At 43.2% G+C, this 17704-nt stretch overlaps 1 protein-coding gene across 4 annotated transcripts in view; it reads left to right on the forward strand.

Annotated features, from left to right (window-relative positions):
* LOC142095217 (ATP-binding cassette sub-family A member 9-like) overlaps positions 1 to 17704 on the forward strand; it is a 127184-nt gene that overhangs the window by 66597 nt on the left and 42883 nt on the right. For all 4 annotated transcript variants that reach the window (XM_075178102.1, XM_075178105.1, XM_075178103.1 and 1 more), the window contains 5 exons: positions 3453 to 3591; positions 5286 to 5376; positions 7649 to 7788; positions 16502 to 16621; positions 17047 to 17248. In XM_075178102.1, the coding sequence (XP_075034203.1) occupies positions 3453 to 3591; positions 5286 to 5376; positions 7649 to 7788; positions 16502 to 16621; positions 17047 to 17248 (692 nt within the window). The remainder of the gene's footprint in view (positions 1 to 3452; positions 3592 to 5285; positions 5377 to 7648; positions 7789 to 16501; positions 16622 to 17046; positions 17249 to 17704) is intronic.

Here is a 17704-nt window from a genome sequence, read left to right on the forward strand (position 1 = left end):
CACTCACACCTGCCTGCTGCCATTCCTGAACAAGTTGTGCACTGGTGGTGCCCCGATCCCGCAGCTGAATCAACGTTAGGAGATGGTCCTGGCGTTTGCTGGACATTCTTGTGCACCCTGAAGTCTTCTTCACAATTATTGAACCTCTCTCCTTGAAGCTCTTGATGATCTGATAAATGGTTGATTTAGGTGCACTCTTACTAGCAGCAATATCTTTGCCTGTGAAGCTCTTTTTGTGCAAAGCAATAATGACTGCACATGTCTCCTTACAAGTATCCGTGGTTAACAGAGGAAGAACAATGATTTCAAGCACCACCCTCCTTTTAAAGCTTCCAGTCTGTTATTCTAACTCAATCAGCATGACAGAGTGATCTCCAGCCTTGTCCTCGTCAACACTCTCACCTGTGTTAACGAGAGAATCACTGACCTGATATTAGTTGGTCCTTTTGTGGCAGAGTTGAAATGCATTGGAAATGTTGTTTTTGGAATTAAGCTCATTGTCATGGCAAAGAGAGACTTTGAAATTAATTGCAATATATCTGATTATGACATTCTGGAGTATATGCAAATCACCATTATAAAAGCTGAGGCAGCAAACTTTGTAAAAAATAATATTTGTGTCATTCTCAAAACTTTTGGCCATTACTGTAGGTTCCATATCAGGATAGCTTGCAGAAGACGTGGGCTAATTCTTTCATATGTGTCGGTTCAGCAGCAACATAGTAAGCTCTCAGGCTGGGAAAGGCCAAAGACTCACTAGCTCTAGTTCTGCAAAGTGTACCAAGTTTTAGTAATGCCCACTTTTCCATCCAAGACTAGAAAGGAAAGATATTTCTTAATCTTGAGATTTTTTTTACAGGGATATAAACAGTGGCATGTTGTAGTGTTTAAAGGAATTTGGTTTGCAATCATTTTTACCAGGCTTACCCAACCTGACATAGAGAAATGGAGTGAAGTTTGGCTTTAAGCTAGTTTATGACTGGATTAATGTTAAGGGAAATACACTCGATTAGACTTGGACCAATTACTACTCAGACCTGAATATTTTCCAAAACAATAAACCACTTGTAGCAAGTCCCTTATGGAGCCCTCCGCATCATTTAAGAAAAGGAACATATTGTCATATCTAAATTGCTATTTTATCAACGTCCTCTCCCAGTAACAAACCACATATCCCTAATCAGACATGCCAGGGATTTAATAACAAGAGAGAATAGGGCAGGAGAGAGAGGGCAGCCTTATCTAGTGCCTATACCTAAGTTAAAATGTTTGCAGATGTAGCAAATAATACACATCCTAGCTGCTGGAACAGAATAAAGTAGTTTTACCCAGTCTATAAATTTAGAACTAATTCCAATTTTTCATAATTTCCCAAAGCAAGCACCGCTCCACTGAATGGAAGGCCTTGGCTGCGTCCACTGACACAACCACCGCCTCAGCATCAGGTGGCAGTCCCATTTGTAATTGGGTAAATAACCTCCAGAGGTTTATTGTTGTTGATTTTCCCAACATAAATCCAGTCTGGCCTGGGCGGACTATTTGGGCTATTTTGACCAGATGGTAAGCAGTTTGGCCAATATTTTAACGTCAGTGATTAATAGTGGTATTGGTTGGTAAGATTCGGGAAGGAGTGGGTCCTGTCCTGGCTTTCAACCGTTAAAGCTTCTGGTATAGATAGAGGCAATTCACCTGCATTAAACAGATCGACAAAGGTCTCAAGTAACTTAGGAATAAAGAAAGACCCAAATGTATTATACAGTTTCATTGGTAGCCTATCTGTACCTGGCCTTATTATACGGGTAAGGTGCTAGTGCTGCGTCAATCTCTTCCAAATTTTATTTTTGATCTGCAACGCTATTGATTAAGGTACCAATAAAGAAAGCATAACATTGGAGGTCTGACTACTTGTATATTGTCCCCGAAATAATCATCCCATTCCAGCACTAAAGTGAGCCAAAAGAGGTTAAGTTTCCAGAATCTACATCCACTTTGTGGTCTGAATCTCCGCTATTGATTTGGCAAATGTACAGTAGATGGGCCTGATTTAGTACTCGTCGTGGGCTCCCTACACCTATTAAGGTTACTGTCCATTACATTGTTGAAATCTCCCATCCAAATCATCGACGTGTCTGGTGAAAAAGGCCATAAAAGTAGACGAGTTGCTAAGAATATCATTATTAAACAGGGGAGGAATATAAATCTTCAATAAAATAAGTGGGGAGTCATCCACTAACACATAGAGATCATAAGAGTCAATTTGCACTTGGTTCGTCACAAAAAGTGGGCATCTCTTGTTTAGAACAGAGACCCCTCATGAGTTGGAAGAGTGGATTGAATGGGTCCATCCCACCCACGGCTTTTTGAAAACAAAAATGAAGCCACCCACCGAATGAGCTTCAACCAGGCATGCTATGTCCGGATTATATTTTTTAACTTCACTTGAAATAAGAGATCTTTTGACATTGAGCCCCCTTACATACTATTTACATTTCCATCTATAGCCATTATCTTGTACATACCATAGGGTTACCAATTTAGATATCTTAACACTCACAGTTGCACCAAGCACGCAGTCCTGTTTAAATTAATAAAGAGAAATGCGTATAGTAACATAAAGTAGTGATTTAGTGTCTTTACCATATCTATAAAATCACACATAATATATTTGTATGGTTCAACATATTCCTGTAAATAGTGATTATTTATTCTATCAATCCCACTCAGATTTGCGAAATCAACCATAATTAATCCTGATTTAATACATAAATCATAGTAACTTTTTAGCCCTAAACCCACCCTATATATCCATTTCCAGCTAGATATTCCTGCATCTCTTAACCAAACCAAACTTAACCTTAATCTTCCTAACACCTTAAAGAGTACCAACTAACGTAGTTGAAACACAGACAGGAGCCTGTTAACCACTAACACCTAAAAGTTTAATCTCTCTTGAGGAGTAAGAAAAATACTTTCTAAAGGCCCAAGAGCATGGGACTCTCCTTATAAATAATTCCGACAAACACTATAGATTGGTATTTAATATATAGCAAAGAACTGAATTCTCAACCTCATTAAATAATACTAATCTAGCGTTCCACTTTAGCATGATGTAAGTGGTAATGCTTCCTAAGTCCCACATATTATTGGATATAAGGAGATTCCACAGGGACAGTTGGGAGTTGAGATGTAACAAGTTTACAGGTATTAAGTATCCTGCAAGTCATTCCAATAAGTCTTTTAGAAGTTGCAGTTTGATGCGATTTTCTCAGTCTGTTTGGGTATATATTCCCTCAAGTAGACCTTTGCAAACTTGTGTCTCCCATGAAACTCTAGAATCATGAATCAAGGCTCATGCCAGTTCCCAAGGTATATTTGTATTGCAAAGCAACCATTTTGCCCTTTGTATATTACCTCCAGAGTATATGCTAGGGTAATGCTCGTCCATCCTCCAGGTTCTGCTCCTTGATGAGCCGACTGCTGGTCTTGACCCGTGTTCCAGACACCAGGTATGGGCCATTTTAAAAGAGAGGAAGGCAGATCGGGCCACACTTCTCAGCACTCAGTTCATGGATGAGGCAGACATTCTTTCAGGTGAGAAACTCAATGTTTGATCAATCCAAGAAGCCACAGTCAATGTTAGATAATTTAATGCAAGATAGAGGCAGGAGAGAGGTTCAAACAACTGTGAATTTGTTGAAAATATCCAGAATAATTGATGATAAAATACAATGGAAACTTAGGATTCCTAGCAAAGTCAGAAAGCGGCAACAGAAGTATAAAAACCAAATGTCTTTATTCCGGCACAATGTATGAACAAGGATTCAGTTCCTGGAATATGCATATTCTTAGGTTGCAGCATAAACAGGTATAACTCCAAAACATAAATATGAACAGGTGTGATGAATGGCAGGAAAGTCCACAGAGCAACAGGTTCCAAGCAAATGACAAATATAGTTAAAATGCAGGAACAAGTATAAAGTTACCCTATTGCCATGATGCACGAGTTTGTCCAGGGAAGCAAACAGTGTAGCTGAGTTCAGTGACCAGGCTGAGGTCTGAGCAACAAAAGTTCAAGCAGAAGCCAGTGTGCAGGCAGAGTTCAGGGTCACAAGCAAACAAGCATAAACTGGTAATCAGGCCGAGGTCAGAACGAGAGATCAAGCAGCAGTAGAACAAACACTGGAACAGGGAGAAACAAGCAGCAGCCAGGGATAAACAATGAACTGCACAGAGCACAGATTGAGACAGGTATTTGAAGCTGTGAGACAGGTGCAGTTCTAATCAGGCAAGGAGATTAACTCCTACAGGCATGGTGTAAAGTTCAGGAGCAGAACAGCAGCACCTCTGGTGGATTTAAGGTACTGCTGCCATATACAAAATATAGGCAGAGTCATAACAGAAACACAGCCTGCAACTAATTAATGAGCACAGAACAAAGTCTCTAGTAATGCAGTCTCAGACAGCTGTAGTATTTAAAGATCTTCAGAGACACTGACAGTCTGTAGTACTTAAAACAGGATTATAACAGTTCTGATAGTAGACAATAGTGCTCACAGATGCAATCTTGGTAATGAAGGATAGCCAATATTCATGATCACCTGAAGGTAGCAAAAGTTAAAGCACAACCCAGAACTCCTGAGTGCAATATCAGCAGGTAGAGTGAGAAAGAAAGATTTCTTTCCTAGCCAGCAAACAATTGTTTCATATAAGCAGTTTTATGTTCAAGTTGCAGTACTCATAGAAGAATTCAAAGTAAGCTGGATTCCAAAAAGCTGAGTTGGAGTAGTAATGCTGGTTGCCAAGGACAGAGTCAGAGTTCAAGCAGAAACTGGTAAATTAATAATCTCAGATATCAGGCTTTTCAGGAGTCCAAAGTAACTTCTATCAGTGACAAAGATTGTATAGAACAGAAGCGCTGGTAGTGCTTTCACCAGCACTGACATTTATTTTATAACTACAAAATAACACCAAAAACTATATCTGCGACCACATGACAATATCAACTTACCATATACCAGGCAGTCTTTATGTCCGCCATCTTTAATTATGTACAGATGGAAAATGTGACTTTCACTAATTTCTACATGAAGAAATTACGTTATTTCTAATAGACACAGGGCTTTTAAAGTGGCTATACCTGCACCCACTGCCTGTATAATGTAATCCAGGCAGTGGGTCCAGGTATTGCCGCTTTAAAAGCGCTGATAACCTGTTAAAATCAATCTGTTGTAGACGTAAAAATTCCCAATACAAGTAGTAATGTGCAAACGTGCTCTTGTCTCTAGACCGGAAGGCTGTGATCTCTAGTGGAAGGCTAAAATGTGTGGGTACATCTCTGTTTCTGAAGAGAAAGTGGGGAATCGGGTATCACTTGAGGTAAGAACATGGAATACCAGAACACAGACTGGCAGTGTATGCAGGTATTTGCAGTTCATAATATTTGGATGGACACAGGTTGCCTATCCCTGTCCAATATTATAAGAAAAAGAGTTTTTGCTGAGGTCAAAAATAAAGACGAGAAATTGAGGTGACATATCTGTTATTTTAGCTGCTAAACAAAAAATGGAAAGATTTATTTATTTGTAATCTGGAAATATGACTTTATATTATTTGACTGCGTGTGCCTTTCTGCAAGTTTTACTAAATACACTTGGGAAAATATATGTAAACGATGTACAGGAAACAGCTGTTGTAACCAGTGTCAGACTGGGACATGAAGGGCCCCCCGGGGGTTACAATGGTACGGGCCCACCAGAGGGGGTGTGGCCAGCCACAAGAGAGGCCTAACCAAACTACTAGAATGGGTGTGGCAAGCCCACAAAGGACAGCTAGCAACGTAGTGTAGTATATAAAGAATGCGGTGCGTATATAAAGAGTATACAGTCTTGGCCTGCCCCTTAGATTGGGCAGAACAGTCACCAAAGGATTGTCCCACTAGAATCAGAACAGTGCCCTCTCCAACCTGTTCTTGTCACTTTCACCACCAGTGGCTGCTGGTTTGTTTAGTTGCGGCTTGTCTGGATCCTGGAGTGTTTGGGGCCCTATTCTGAAAAAAAAATGGGCACATTTCTAATATACCAACCAACCCCGTCGTTAAATCAATAGCACCCACGATTAATAATTAGGCCTTCCTCCAGCCCCAACATTAAAATAATAGTATTCCCATTTAATATATAAACCTATTCCCCTCCCTCGAAACAGCCCCAGCAATAAATTAATTAATAGTATTTACATTTAATAAATATACCTGTTTCCCGCAACCATTGCTTGCCATTTAATAATTCATATTCACATTTAATGAATAGACCTCATTCTCCCCAAACTCATCCCCACATTCAATTAATATCTCCCAAATCACCCCATCTTAAATTAATAGTCCTCACTATAAACTTAAATTGCCCCACCATCACCCCACAAACAAAAGAGCACCAATTAATTACCCACCACCTACCACACACACACACACACACACACACACTACATTGCCACAAGCCCCATGTGCCATCACACACACTACATTGCCACAAGCCCCATGTGCCATCACATACACATTACTGTGCCCCTTCATCATCACCACGCTGTGCCTCCTTATGATCACACTGCGTCCTCCATGCTGCTTTTCCCCCCTTCACCTGGTCCCCCTTCACCACACTGTGCAATGCTCCTCCCCCTTCATCACTCTGTGTCATGCTGCTCCCCCCCTTCATCACTATGTGCCTTTCGGCTTCCCCCCTTCTTCATCACTATGTGCCTTTCTGCTTCCCCCCTTCATCATCACTCTGTGCCTTTCTGCACCCCTCTTTATCACACTGTGCCTTTCTGCCCCCCTTCTTCATCACTTTGTGCCTTTCTGCCCAACCTCTTCATCACTTTGTGCCTTTCTGCCCCCCTCTTCATCACTATGTGCCTTTCTGCCCCCCCCCTCTTCAACACTAGGCGCCATGCTGCTTTCCTCCCCTCTTCATCACTATGGGCCTTTCTGCCCCCCCTCTTTATCACTATGTACCATGCTGCTTACCCCCTCTTCATCACTATGTGCCTTTCTGCTCCCCCCGCTTCATAAATATGTGCCATGCTGTTTTCCCCCCTTTCCATCACTATATGCCTTTCTGCCCCCCCTTCTTCATCACTCTGTCCCTTTCTGCTTTCCTCCCCTTGCCTTCGTTCCTTTACTTACCTTCCTATTGGCTTTTTTCATCTCTTTTCTTCTCTTCTGTCTTCTGACTTCTTTCTTGCGTGCTGGCTCATCACTGCGCCGTTCCGCACTGAATGTTGTGCTTGACGTGATGATGTCACACCTAACATTCAATGCGAACGGAACAGGGAGCTGGAAGGAGGGGCGCCAGTGCAGCGATAAGGTAATTTTTTTTTCTTCAAAAGTACCTGCTCCCCCCACCAACGAAGGGGCGGATTTATCAGGTGTCGAGGCCTACCAGGGGATACCCCAGCTCTCTGGTGGGTCGGAGTATCCAACCCTGGCTGTAACCCACAGCAACCAATCAGAAGTGTAGTTTCATTAGTACAACTTGTGCTGGATTGATGTCTGATTGGTTGCTAAGTTGCTGCTATTAGAATTAAATGATTAATAATTACACCTTTCTGTGTTTACTACAATACTAGTACTTATATTCCACATATCTATGACCAGGATGCAGGTTTCGCCATCGTGTGATCCGGAAGTCATGACATCTATGATAAAACAACACATCTCCAGTGCTAAACTTACCACCAAGACTGAACAGGAGCTAACATTCACTCTGCCCTTCCAGAACATGGATGTCTTTCCGGGTAATATACGCCTGTAATATATAGTAAATAAATAATATATGGTCAGTTAAAAACTGAAATACACCTGTGCAGGGAAAATATGTTTCATGGATGAATGGTAGATATAATCATGTGTTCAAACAGAGCAGTATGATTTAGATAACAGGCTGGCAGCTGCTTTACATTTCTAAATCTAAAAATCCACTCACTAGGAACCAGTGACATCAGAGGGGAAGCAACTATTTTTTTCTTTAGAATGCATTCTAGTTATTAATTATCAACTTATAGCATTACAATGACATCACTATTCACACACACAGGGGAGAATTCAATTAGTGTCTCCAGAACGTCCGCCAGACATATTTCGTGGCGGAGATTTGACAGAAATCTATGTTCATTTCTCAATCATCCTATCTGGGGGACACTGCTACCATGAGGTTGTACGAGGGCGCATGGAGTTGGCACTTAAACAGTTAACTGACTAAATTTGTTGCTGACTCCTCCCCTCTGCAACCCCTAAAGACCTCAATGTAGTTTAAGTGCCCAAGGAGTTGGGCTGACACTGTACTGCTCTGTAATACTTGCTGAAGTTTTTTATTCTTAGTTTCTCTATTTATCTCTAGGATAGTCAGAGATAATTGTGCTGTGGGCAGCAAATTTATCTATTAGCTTAGGACGAAAGTTTTTTCCATCCGTGAACAAGTAACTTAATTTCAGTTTTTACTGCCTGCTTTGCAGACTCAGTGACAGCCGCTTAAACAAGCGTGGCTGTCAGTGTGCATTTCACTGCCGGTAGGCAAAGAGCGCTGAGACACTGCATGGAGGGCAGACATGTTGATGGGAGATACCAAGTTCCCAGCTGAGGCGGAGGGGGAACTTGTATCCCCACACCAAACGGAGATTGGGACCAGGAGGAAAAGGAGTCTGAAATTGCAGGGGAACATGCTTACTGCTGCAATCGGGCTTCAGAAACGAAGCTCCGCATAACAATTGCATTTGGAAAGTCTTGAATAAGTGTGGGGAGTGGATGAGGAGTCTCCCACGACTTTGGTATGCCCCGGCGCCGGAAAATACTGCTGACAAACTGACAGAAAAGACCGGATCCTGAGCAGCACCGCACAGCCATAACTGTCAAAACGGCGGTTTCTGACTCTTTTCCTCACCAATCCTGCCCCTTACTAAGTTCATTGCTAATAGCAGAGCTAAGTACCTATACATTCAACCTATTAGTATACATTGTGTAAAAAAGAAAAAAACAAAAACAACTAATTGGTTCTCAGATTACTTAATTTAGAAGTATTCCTATAACCCATATTCCATACTTGCCTACTCTCCCGAAATTCCCGATAGGCTCTCGAGGTTTGGGTTTCCGCCTGGACTCCTGGAAGAGTATGCAAACCTCCCGGACTCACCGAAATTCACGGCATGAAATGGCAGGGGCAGGTCTTAATCGCTTCATTAAGTCCCGCCCCCACTATTCAATGTCGTGAATTTCGGCATTTTATAGTGGTGGCGGGGCCCCCTCCAACCCCCCTGTCACATGACTTCTCCCCGGTTTTGAAAGGTGGCATGCATGCCATATTCACACTAGATATCAAAGTATAGCTGTAAGGTACTGTTTTGGGGCTTCTAGCCAGGGACAGAAAACGTATATTTTATTGTACAATAGTTCTGTGTGTGATTGTTGCCTGCACTTTGTTCTGTATATTATTATTATTAATTTGATAGACGTTATCACTATGTCTGACAAGGGGAAGACTGTTCGGGTTAATTTTTTTTATTCATGCTCCAACTGTACAGCCAAGCTTCCAGTCTGACATTTGGACCAGGGGGCAGTTTGTGCACAGTGTGAAGCGGCGGCCCGGGATGGGCATGAACAGGGGAGCACCACACGGGCAGTGGAGGAACAGGCATGGGTGGCTTCACTGGCACAGTCAGTCAGAATGCTGGCCCAGCTTATTAACTGCCAAGCAGCAAGTACAGCATCCTCTGGGGGCCTGAATGTAGCTTCTATATCAGTGGCATCGACAGGGGGAGGGGCGGGCCATGTATTCACTATCTCTCCTCAGGTCACCTAGGGGAACCCGTCTGGTCATCATTCTTAGGGAAACACCTAGACCGATAAAATCGGTTTCTGAATTCTCTAGAGCCAAGTGTCACAAATCTTCTCAGTCCCTTCTTCCTGTTTTAAATTCTGATAGATCCTCGGAGGAGGAAGGGGAACTGGTAGAGGATTCTAACTCTACCCAGTTTGGAGACTGGGATGAAACCTCTAGGAACCAAGGTATACAGGCCTTAGTTCTGGCGGTCCATCAGGCCTTGAACTTTTTAGAAATGGAAGACTAGGTATCTTAAGAACATGGGGCCTGATTCATTAAGAATCTTAACTTAAGAAACTTCCTATTTAAGTCTCCTGGACAAAACCATGTTACAATGCAAGGGGTGCAATTTAGTATTCTGTTTTACACATAAGTTAAATACTGACAGTATTTTCAAGTAGCACACAAATATTTAAATTTCACTGTACAAATAAGCTATCAAGTATTTGTGTGCTACATGAAAAAACTGTCAGTATTTATAACTTATGTGTAAAACAAAATACTAAATTGCACCCCTTGCATTTTAACATGGTTTTGTCCAGGAGAATCCGCTTGAAACCAACCAGATCGGAAAATTTCTATTTCCCGCAGATTTGTTAACCTCAACTCTCAGCAGGAACAAGAGGTGGTGCGCTGGGAGCACCATCTCCTAGTTGACACACCAGTGACTAGGTTGGCTCGTCACACCACCTTACCAGTCGCTGTCTTGGCGGTCCTTCAGGATTCCACAGACAGGAAAATAGAGGGGTTCCTCAAGGCTATATTCGTAAAAGCATAAACCCCGTTTTGCCCCATAGTTCTCTTTAGCTTGGGTTGCCAGAGCCATGGAAACTTGGGCTGATCCGTTATCTGCATGGTTACAGTACTTAGAATTACTACCACTGGTGTCACGCGCCGGGGTATCGGGCAGCTTACCCGACCCCCGGCAAACTTACCTGCCTCCGACGGTCCGCTCCGTCCTGGGTGCCGCCATCTTGGATTTGGGTTTGTCCTCCTATTGGCCAGGCAATCCTGGCGCCTAATTCAAAAAGGCACTTCCTGCAAACCTTCAGTGCCTGTTCCTCAGTTGCCTTTTGGGTATCTAAGAAGTGGCTATTTTACTTGTCTGCAAAGCTGACACTCTATTCCAGTCCGGCTATTCTACTCGTCTGCAAAGCTGACACTCTATTCCAGTCCGGCTATTCTACTCGTCTGCAAAGCTGACACTCCACTCAGGTACCGACTATTCTATTATACTCGTCTGCGAAGCTGACACTCTATTCAAGTACCTGCTACTCTACTCGTCTGCAAGCTGACACTCCACTCAGGTACCGACTATTCTATTATACTCGTCTGCAGAGCTGACAATCTCTTCAAGTAATTGCTACTCTACTCGTCTGCAAAGCTGACACTCCACTCAATTACCGACTATTCTATTATACTCGTCTGCAAAGCTGACACTCTATTCAAGTACCTGCTACTCTACTCGTCTGCAAAGCTGACACTCCACTCTGGTACCGACTATTCTATTTTACTCGTCTACAAGGCTGACACTCTATTCAAGTACCTGCTATTCTATTGTACTTGTCTGCAAGCTGACACTCTATTCCAGTCCGGCTATTCTACTCGTCTGCAAAGCTGACACTCTATTCCAGTCCGGCTATTCTACTCGTCTGCAAAGCTGACACTCCACTCTGGTACCGACTATTCTATTTTACTCGTCTACAAGGCTGACACTCTATTCAAGTACCTGCTATTCTATTGTACTTGTCTGCAAGCTGACACTCTATTCAAGTCCGGCTACTTTATTTGTCTGCAAGGCTGACAATTCTATCAACGTTCCTCTACTCTCCTGCCTGTCCAAGAGGGTCTCGCTCAGTACTCTGGCAGGGGCCGTGACCTGCGAGCAGACGCAGCTAAGACCATACTGCTTTGCGGCAGTTCCTGGCGAACACCATCTGCTCGTTAGACTCCGCGCCCTGTTAGTGTAACGCTAAAATGTGCAGATCCTAGGATTCGCATCGTAAAGACTCGTGGATTCCTTGAGACCGTGACAACTGGTACTACATTTGGAGGAAGCGTCTGCTTACCTTTATGAGGCTGCTCAAAATGCTGCCTCCATTTCATCCTCTGTGCCTGCAGCTGCGATCGCGGCTAGGAGGACCCTCTGGCTTTATTCCTGGAATGCGGATGTGGAATCTAAGAAGTCCTTAGCGGCGCTTCCATGCTCTGGATTGGTTATTTTCGGACCAGAATTGAAAGACATGATATGCCAGGCAACAGTCAATGTGCCCAGACCACAAACACCGAAAATTTGGATGCTTTCGCCAGCCCTTTTCGAAGAATTTGGCACCCAGAGGTCAGCTCGCTACCAGAGGCAGTTCCCTTACTACACAGGGTTACTCCCACAAGGGCAGAGGTTCCCTTTCCACGAGACGTTCGGCAACTAAACCACTGGACAAACCAACAGCATGACAGAAACCCCCCTCTCCTCGCGGCTGCGGGGGTAAGGAGGTCCCCTACAGTTGTTCAAAGAGCAGTGGGCGGCATCCTCCTGAGACAGTTGGGTGTTGGGGATTATGTCAAGAGGCTACATCAAAGGATCTGGTAGGACCTGCTCCTCTTCGGTTCTATGTCACCTCTTTGCCGCGAGAACTGGTAAAAAGAGAGGCGATCCTTCTCTCTGTCGCAGCTGGTCTTTCCGCAGTTGTTATCTGCAAAGTCCCAGAGACACAGAAAGGCTGGGGGTATGACTCAAATATTTTCTTAGTTCCCAAACCAGACAGTTCTTTTCGGCCAATCTTGAATCTAAACGAACATGTTTGGGTGGACAAATTCCACATGGAATAGGTCCGCTCAGTGATCAACGGCTTGGAACCTCTGGAGTTTCTGCCGTCCATACATATCCGGGACGCATATCTCCATGTCCCCATTTGGGAAGCTCCCATTAACAATTTTAGGTGCTTCCTTTCGGTCTTTCCACTGCTCCAAGATTATTCACGAAGATAATGACAGTTATGGCCGCACGCCTGCGAGGTCTGGGAGTGAACATTGTCCCTTACTTAGACAATCTTGTTATCAAGGTGTCCCGAGCTAAAGTCTTGCTCTCTACAGACTTTGGTAAGACAAATTCTCACTCTTTTCTGGCCTTCCAGGAAAGAGGCATGAAGCTCCTAAGGTTCATGGTATAGACCTTTGAAACGCTCCCTTATGGACAGTTTTGTTCTCGCGCCTTCCAGTGGGATCTTTTAAGGCAATGGTCGGGGTCTCCGGTTAATCTCGACACTCAATGGATCTATCCCTCCACAGAGATTCCCTTTGTTGGTTGCTGAATCAGAGCCATTTAACAATGGCTCAGTCCTTTGTTCCTTGGTCGTGGGCCCTGGTAACAATGAATGCCAGTGTACAGGGCTGGGGGCGGTGTGTTAAATCTTCGCCTGCAAGGACTTTGGTCCAGCAGGAAGGCATCACTTAACTATCAATTTCTAGAACTGGAGGCCATGTATCTAGCTCTTCGGGGGGCTCAAGCTCTCCTCCAAGGAAAACGGTCGTCTACAATCGGATAGTAACACAGCCGTGGCATACATGAGGAACAAAAAGCGTAGGCACCTTCCCTCCCTGTCCTGACTTCCCCCCGTACCTCCCCAAAAAAAATAAAAATTCATGGCAGCTTGTTATATTTGCTGGATATGTCCAATGGTACAGGACGTACAATTAGAATTAGGATAATTTTCTATCTTAACATTCACTTTGTAGATCTGTAACTAATTCCATCTCGGTTTGTACTTTTTTTTAAGTTTTTTACCTTTTTACTTTTCTTACCTGTAATCTTTGATTTTGTAATCCGAGTACTTGGATACTATGTATGACATGTACTGTTGTGCTTTATACATATCTGCTGTTAAAAATAAAAAGTAAAAAAAAAAAAAAAAGGCGTAGGCGCCATGCTAGTGGCAACCGAGATCTTGGGACGAAGGCAGATGCCTTTGTCCAAGCAATCTTGGCAGTATTCATTCCTGGAGTGGACAATTGGGAGGCAGATAATCTCAGCAGGCATGCAATTCTCCCGGGAGAATCCTCAGGTATTTCAGGAGCTGATCTAGAGATCTGGATTCAATGGCGTCTTGGCACATTTGCTAGGTATCTAGGTTTTGAGCAAGAACCAGGGATCCCTTGGCGGTTGCAATAGACGTCATGATCATGAGATGGTAGTTTCGGTTGGGGTTCCTCTTCCCACCGATTCCGATTATTCAGTGCATGCTCAGATGAGTAAAGATGGGAGTTCTTCATGTGATCCTCGTGGCACCAAATTGCCCCAGGTGTGTTTGACTCGCCAACTTTCTGCAATGGCACCATCGTGGGCCCTCGACCTCAGGGCCGACCTTTTCAGGCAGGGGTCGTTTTATCATCAGGACTTACTTCGGCTGGCTTTAACGACATGTCTGTTGAAGCCAGTCTCTGGTGAGCCAAAGGATTTTCCTCCAGGGTAATGGATACCCTGATACTGGCAAAGAAACCAGTTTCAACTTGCATATATCACAGGCTGTGTTGTGCCTATATCAGGTGGTGTAAGCGGCGAGATTGCAATCCGATATCCTTTAGGATGTCCCGTTTCCTGGCTGTTCTGCAAGATGGGCTGGAAGCTGGGTTTCGACTTAGCTCCCTGAAAGTTCAAGTCTCGATTCTGTTGGTTTCTTCCAACGTCGCCTGGCTACCTTGTTAGATTTGAGATGGTTTTGTCAGGAGGTGTTACATGTTCAACCTCCTTATGTTCCGCCTTTGGCTCCCTGGGATCTCATTCTAGATCTTGATGTCCTGCAAAATTCTCCTTTTGAACAACTCGGTTCTACGGAACTACGTCTATTGATGTGGAAAGTGTCATTCCTGTTTGCTATAGTGTTGGCTCGCTGGGTGTTGGAGCTTGGAGGGTCCCTATCTTGTGTTTCATGAGGATAGGGCAGTCCTTCGGACTGTTCCTTCTTTTCTACCAAAAGTGGTTACGGGATTTCACATAAATCAAGACATTGTGGTCATCGGCTTCCTTGGACATGGTCAGGGCCTTGCGTATATATTTGTAGATAGGACCTCGTCTTGTCGCAAAAACTGACTCTGTCTTTTTTTCTATACGATTCCCATAAAACGGGGTAGCTGGCCACCAAGCAAACTTTTGCTCTTTGGATCAAATCACCAGTAGGCAGGCCTATTTGAACTCCAACCGGCCTGTGCTAGTTAGGCTCACGGCACATTCTACCCATTTGGTAGGGGCCTCCTGTGACACATGTCATGGGGCTTCTGTGGATCAGCTTGCTGGGCGGCTACCTGATCCTCTGTCCATACTTTCACTAAATTTTACCAATTGAATGTGTTTGTGTCCTCGGATGCCAGTTTTGGCCGCAGTTCTGCGTGCTGGGCAGTCAAAGCCTTAAGGGCTGCTTTAGAAAGTCTCCATGGTAGCAGTGTCCCCCAGATTGGATGATTGAGAAAAGAGGATTTTTGTATTTACGTTAAATGTCTTTCTCCAAATCCATCTGGGGAAACTGCATTCCTTCCCTATTGCTCTTCTGCTGTTTGATCTTGATTGTTTGACTTCCCTTTCTTGGCTTTAGTATTATACTGTGGTCTGTAAAGGTTGCAGAGGGCAGGAGTCAGCAGCAAGTTTAGTTAGTTAACTGTTTAAGTGCCAACTCCATGTGCCTTCATACAACCCATGATATCAGTGTCCCCCAGATGGATTCAGAGGAAGAGATTTAAGTACAAAAGGAGGAAAAAGGAGCGTAAGTTTCTATCGTAATTACTGGCAATATGCGCACCTCTATTTCCTTGCGCCAGATCGCTGCCAATTGAAATCCCCCCACAGTGTCTTGATAATATTTTAGTGATGTCTCCCAGTGTGTAGAAGGTTGTTTCACTTTAATAACTAATATCACACAGAGACAATAGCACTAAACACTGTCACTATCAGGCCTACTTATCATGGTATTCAGGTGTAGGGTAAAACTGACATACAGTTTATGAGGCATTATATTGTTCACAGAATTTATTTAAAAATACATGTTTATACTCTTCATATGCATCAGTGGAGCCTGCTTATTATACTTATCAATCATTGTGCAGGGGTGATTTCTCCCTTGGGCTCTGACACTTTTTCATTGTGTTCTCTAAGCCCTTCCTGGGTTGCTCTCAGTGCTGTCTGAACTTGGGGACACCTTCCCCTCTTTACATGCAACCACGCTCTGAGGTCATTTCTGCCTCATATTTGTCCCATTTCACTCATATTCTCTCCAAGAAAAGGTGGGCCAATAGCTCCATTTATTTTAAAAGGAACTGTGCTGAAAAAAAATGTAATCAATAATAAATAATTTTTTTCACTAATCATTAGGAGATGGCATTAACAGAACAGTACCTCCACAATACTTGATAAACAGGCTCCCTATGCAAATTCATGGGAGAGCCTTTGGCGGTTAGAGCCGGCAAAACTTAACACCAGCAGGGTGTACGTCTTCATATAGAGTGTGAAACTAAAATGCCTGAATACCGCCCTTAAACTTGTATGTAATCTGCCCTTGCCAACTTGTCACACGATTCATTTTAAAAGTTTTCATGGTTTGAAAAACTGATCATTAAATTTTGACAACTTATCTCTTAACAACATGCAGATCTGTTTTCCCATCTTGACGGACATGTGGGACAAAACATTGTGAGTTACGGAGTGTCTATGACGACGCTGAACGACGTTTTCCTGAAGCTGGAAGGAGACGCAGAGATTGAAAGTGGAGGTAGAATCTGCGTCAAGGTCTGGAAAGACTGAATTATTGGGGGGTCACACGCAGCCACCATCTGGGGGGGAGGGGGTATTGTTCAATCTGTAAAGTAACGGGAGAGCATTTTGTGAATCTGTTCACAAATAATTAATTGAAATGGGATGAGAAGTGAAGGTATTTTTTTTTTCCTATTTTACCGCAGACAAACCCCTTCCACAACTTTTAATAATATCCCTAATTGTTTTTACTGGTATGTCGGGCTTATATGTGGCTGAACACACTGAAACACAATGTAAAATAAAAGAAAATCTAGTACAGTCAGTAGAGCCAGTAGGTTATGAATAAGAATACAATATATTTTGCTCCAGGATGAAATGTTTATTTTATTTGTCAGTGTGACCACTGCACTTAACACAGTTTTACAATGGTTTCTGCTGCAGATTATGCTGTATTCAACCAGGAGATGACCAGCGAGGAGGACAGGGAATTTCTGAACTCAGAGACGGAGGAGTCCATCCAGCTGATGTCAGATTCCGGTAACGCCACTGTCAGTGGGATGGCGCTGTGGAGACAGCAGGTGTTGGCTGTGGCCAGGATCCGCTTCCTGAACCTAAAGCACGATATGAAAGGATTCCGAGCTCTGTGAGTGGCTTCTGTTTCATCTACATAAATATCACAACATATAATATATTTGTTAAATATAATGAGTCACAATATATAAACATATGTCAAATATATTTTATAGTGGCATAGGAGAACTATATGCAGCAAATAAATCTTGCATTTGTATAGAAAGGTCTCCTTTAGGTCTAAGTTTACTAGTATTCTGCTTTTAACATATAGATCATGTGCTACTAATCTGTGCTGTGAGAGTCTATATAGTTGGGTACCGAGGACAATGTAGGAGTATCTGGCCTGTTATACTTTGATCCATAGTGATGATCTATGGCCTTACAGATAGGAAGGAATTGGCTATGTAAAAAAAGATACCAACAGCTGACAGTACATAGTGAAATACAGCACAGCTCATAAATAGACCATAGAGTCATTAGAAGCAATTCCATGGCCCATATGTGTAGACCCTTTGTATGATCACTG

Source organism: Mixophyes fleayi, chromosome 6 (assembly GCF_038048845.1).
Source record: "Mixophyes fleayi isolate aMixFle1 chromosome 6, aMixFle1.hap1, whole genome shotgun sequence".
Taxonomy (NCBI): domain Eukaryota; kingdom Metazoa; phylum Chordata; class Amphibia; order Anura; family Limnodynastidae; genus Mixophyes; species Mixophyes fleayi.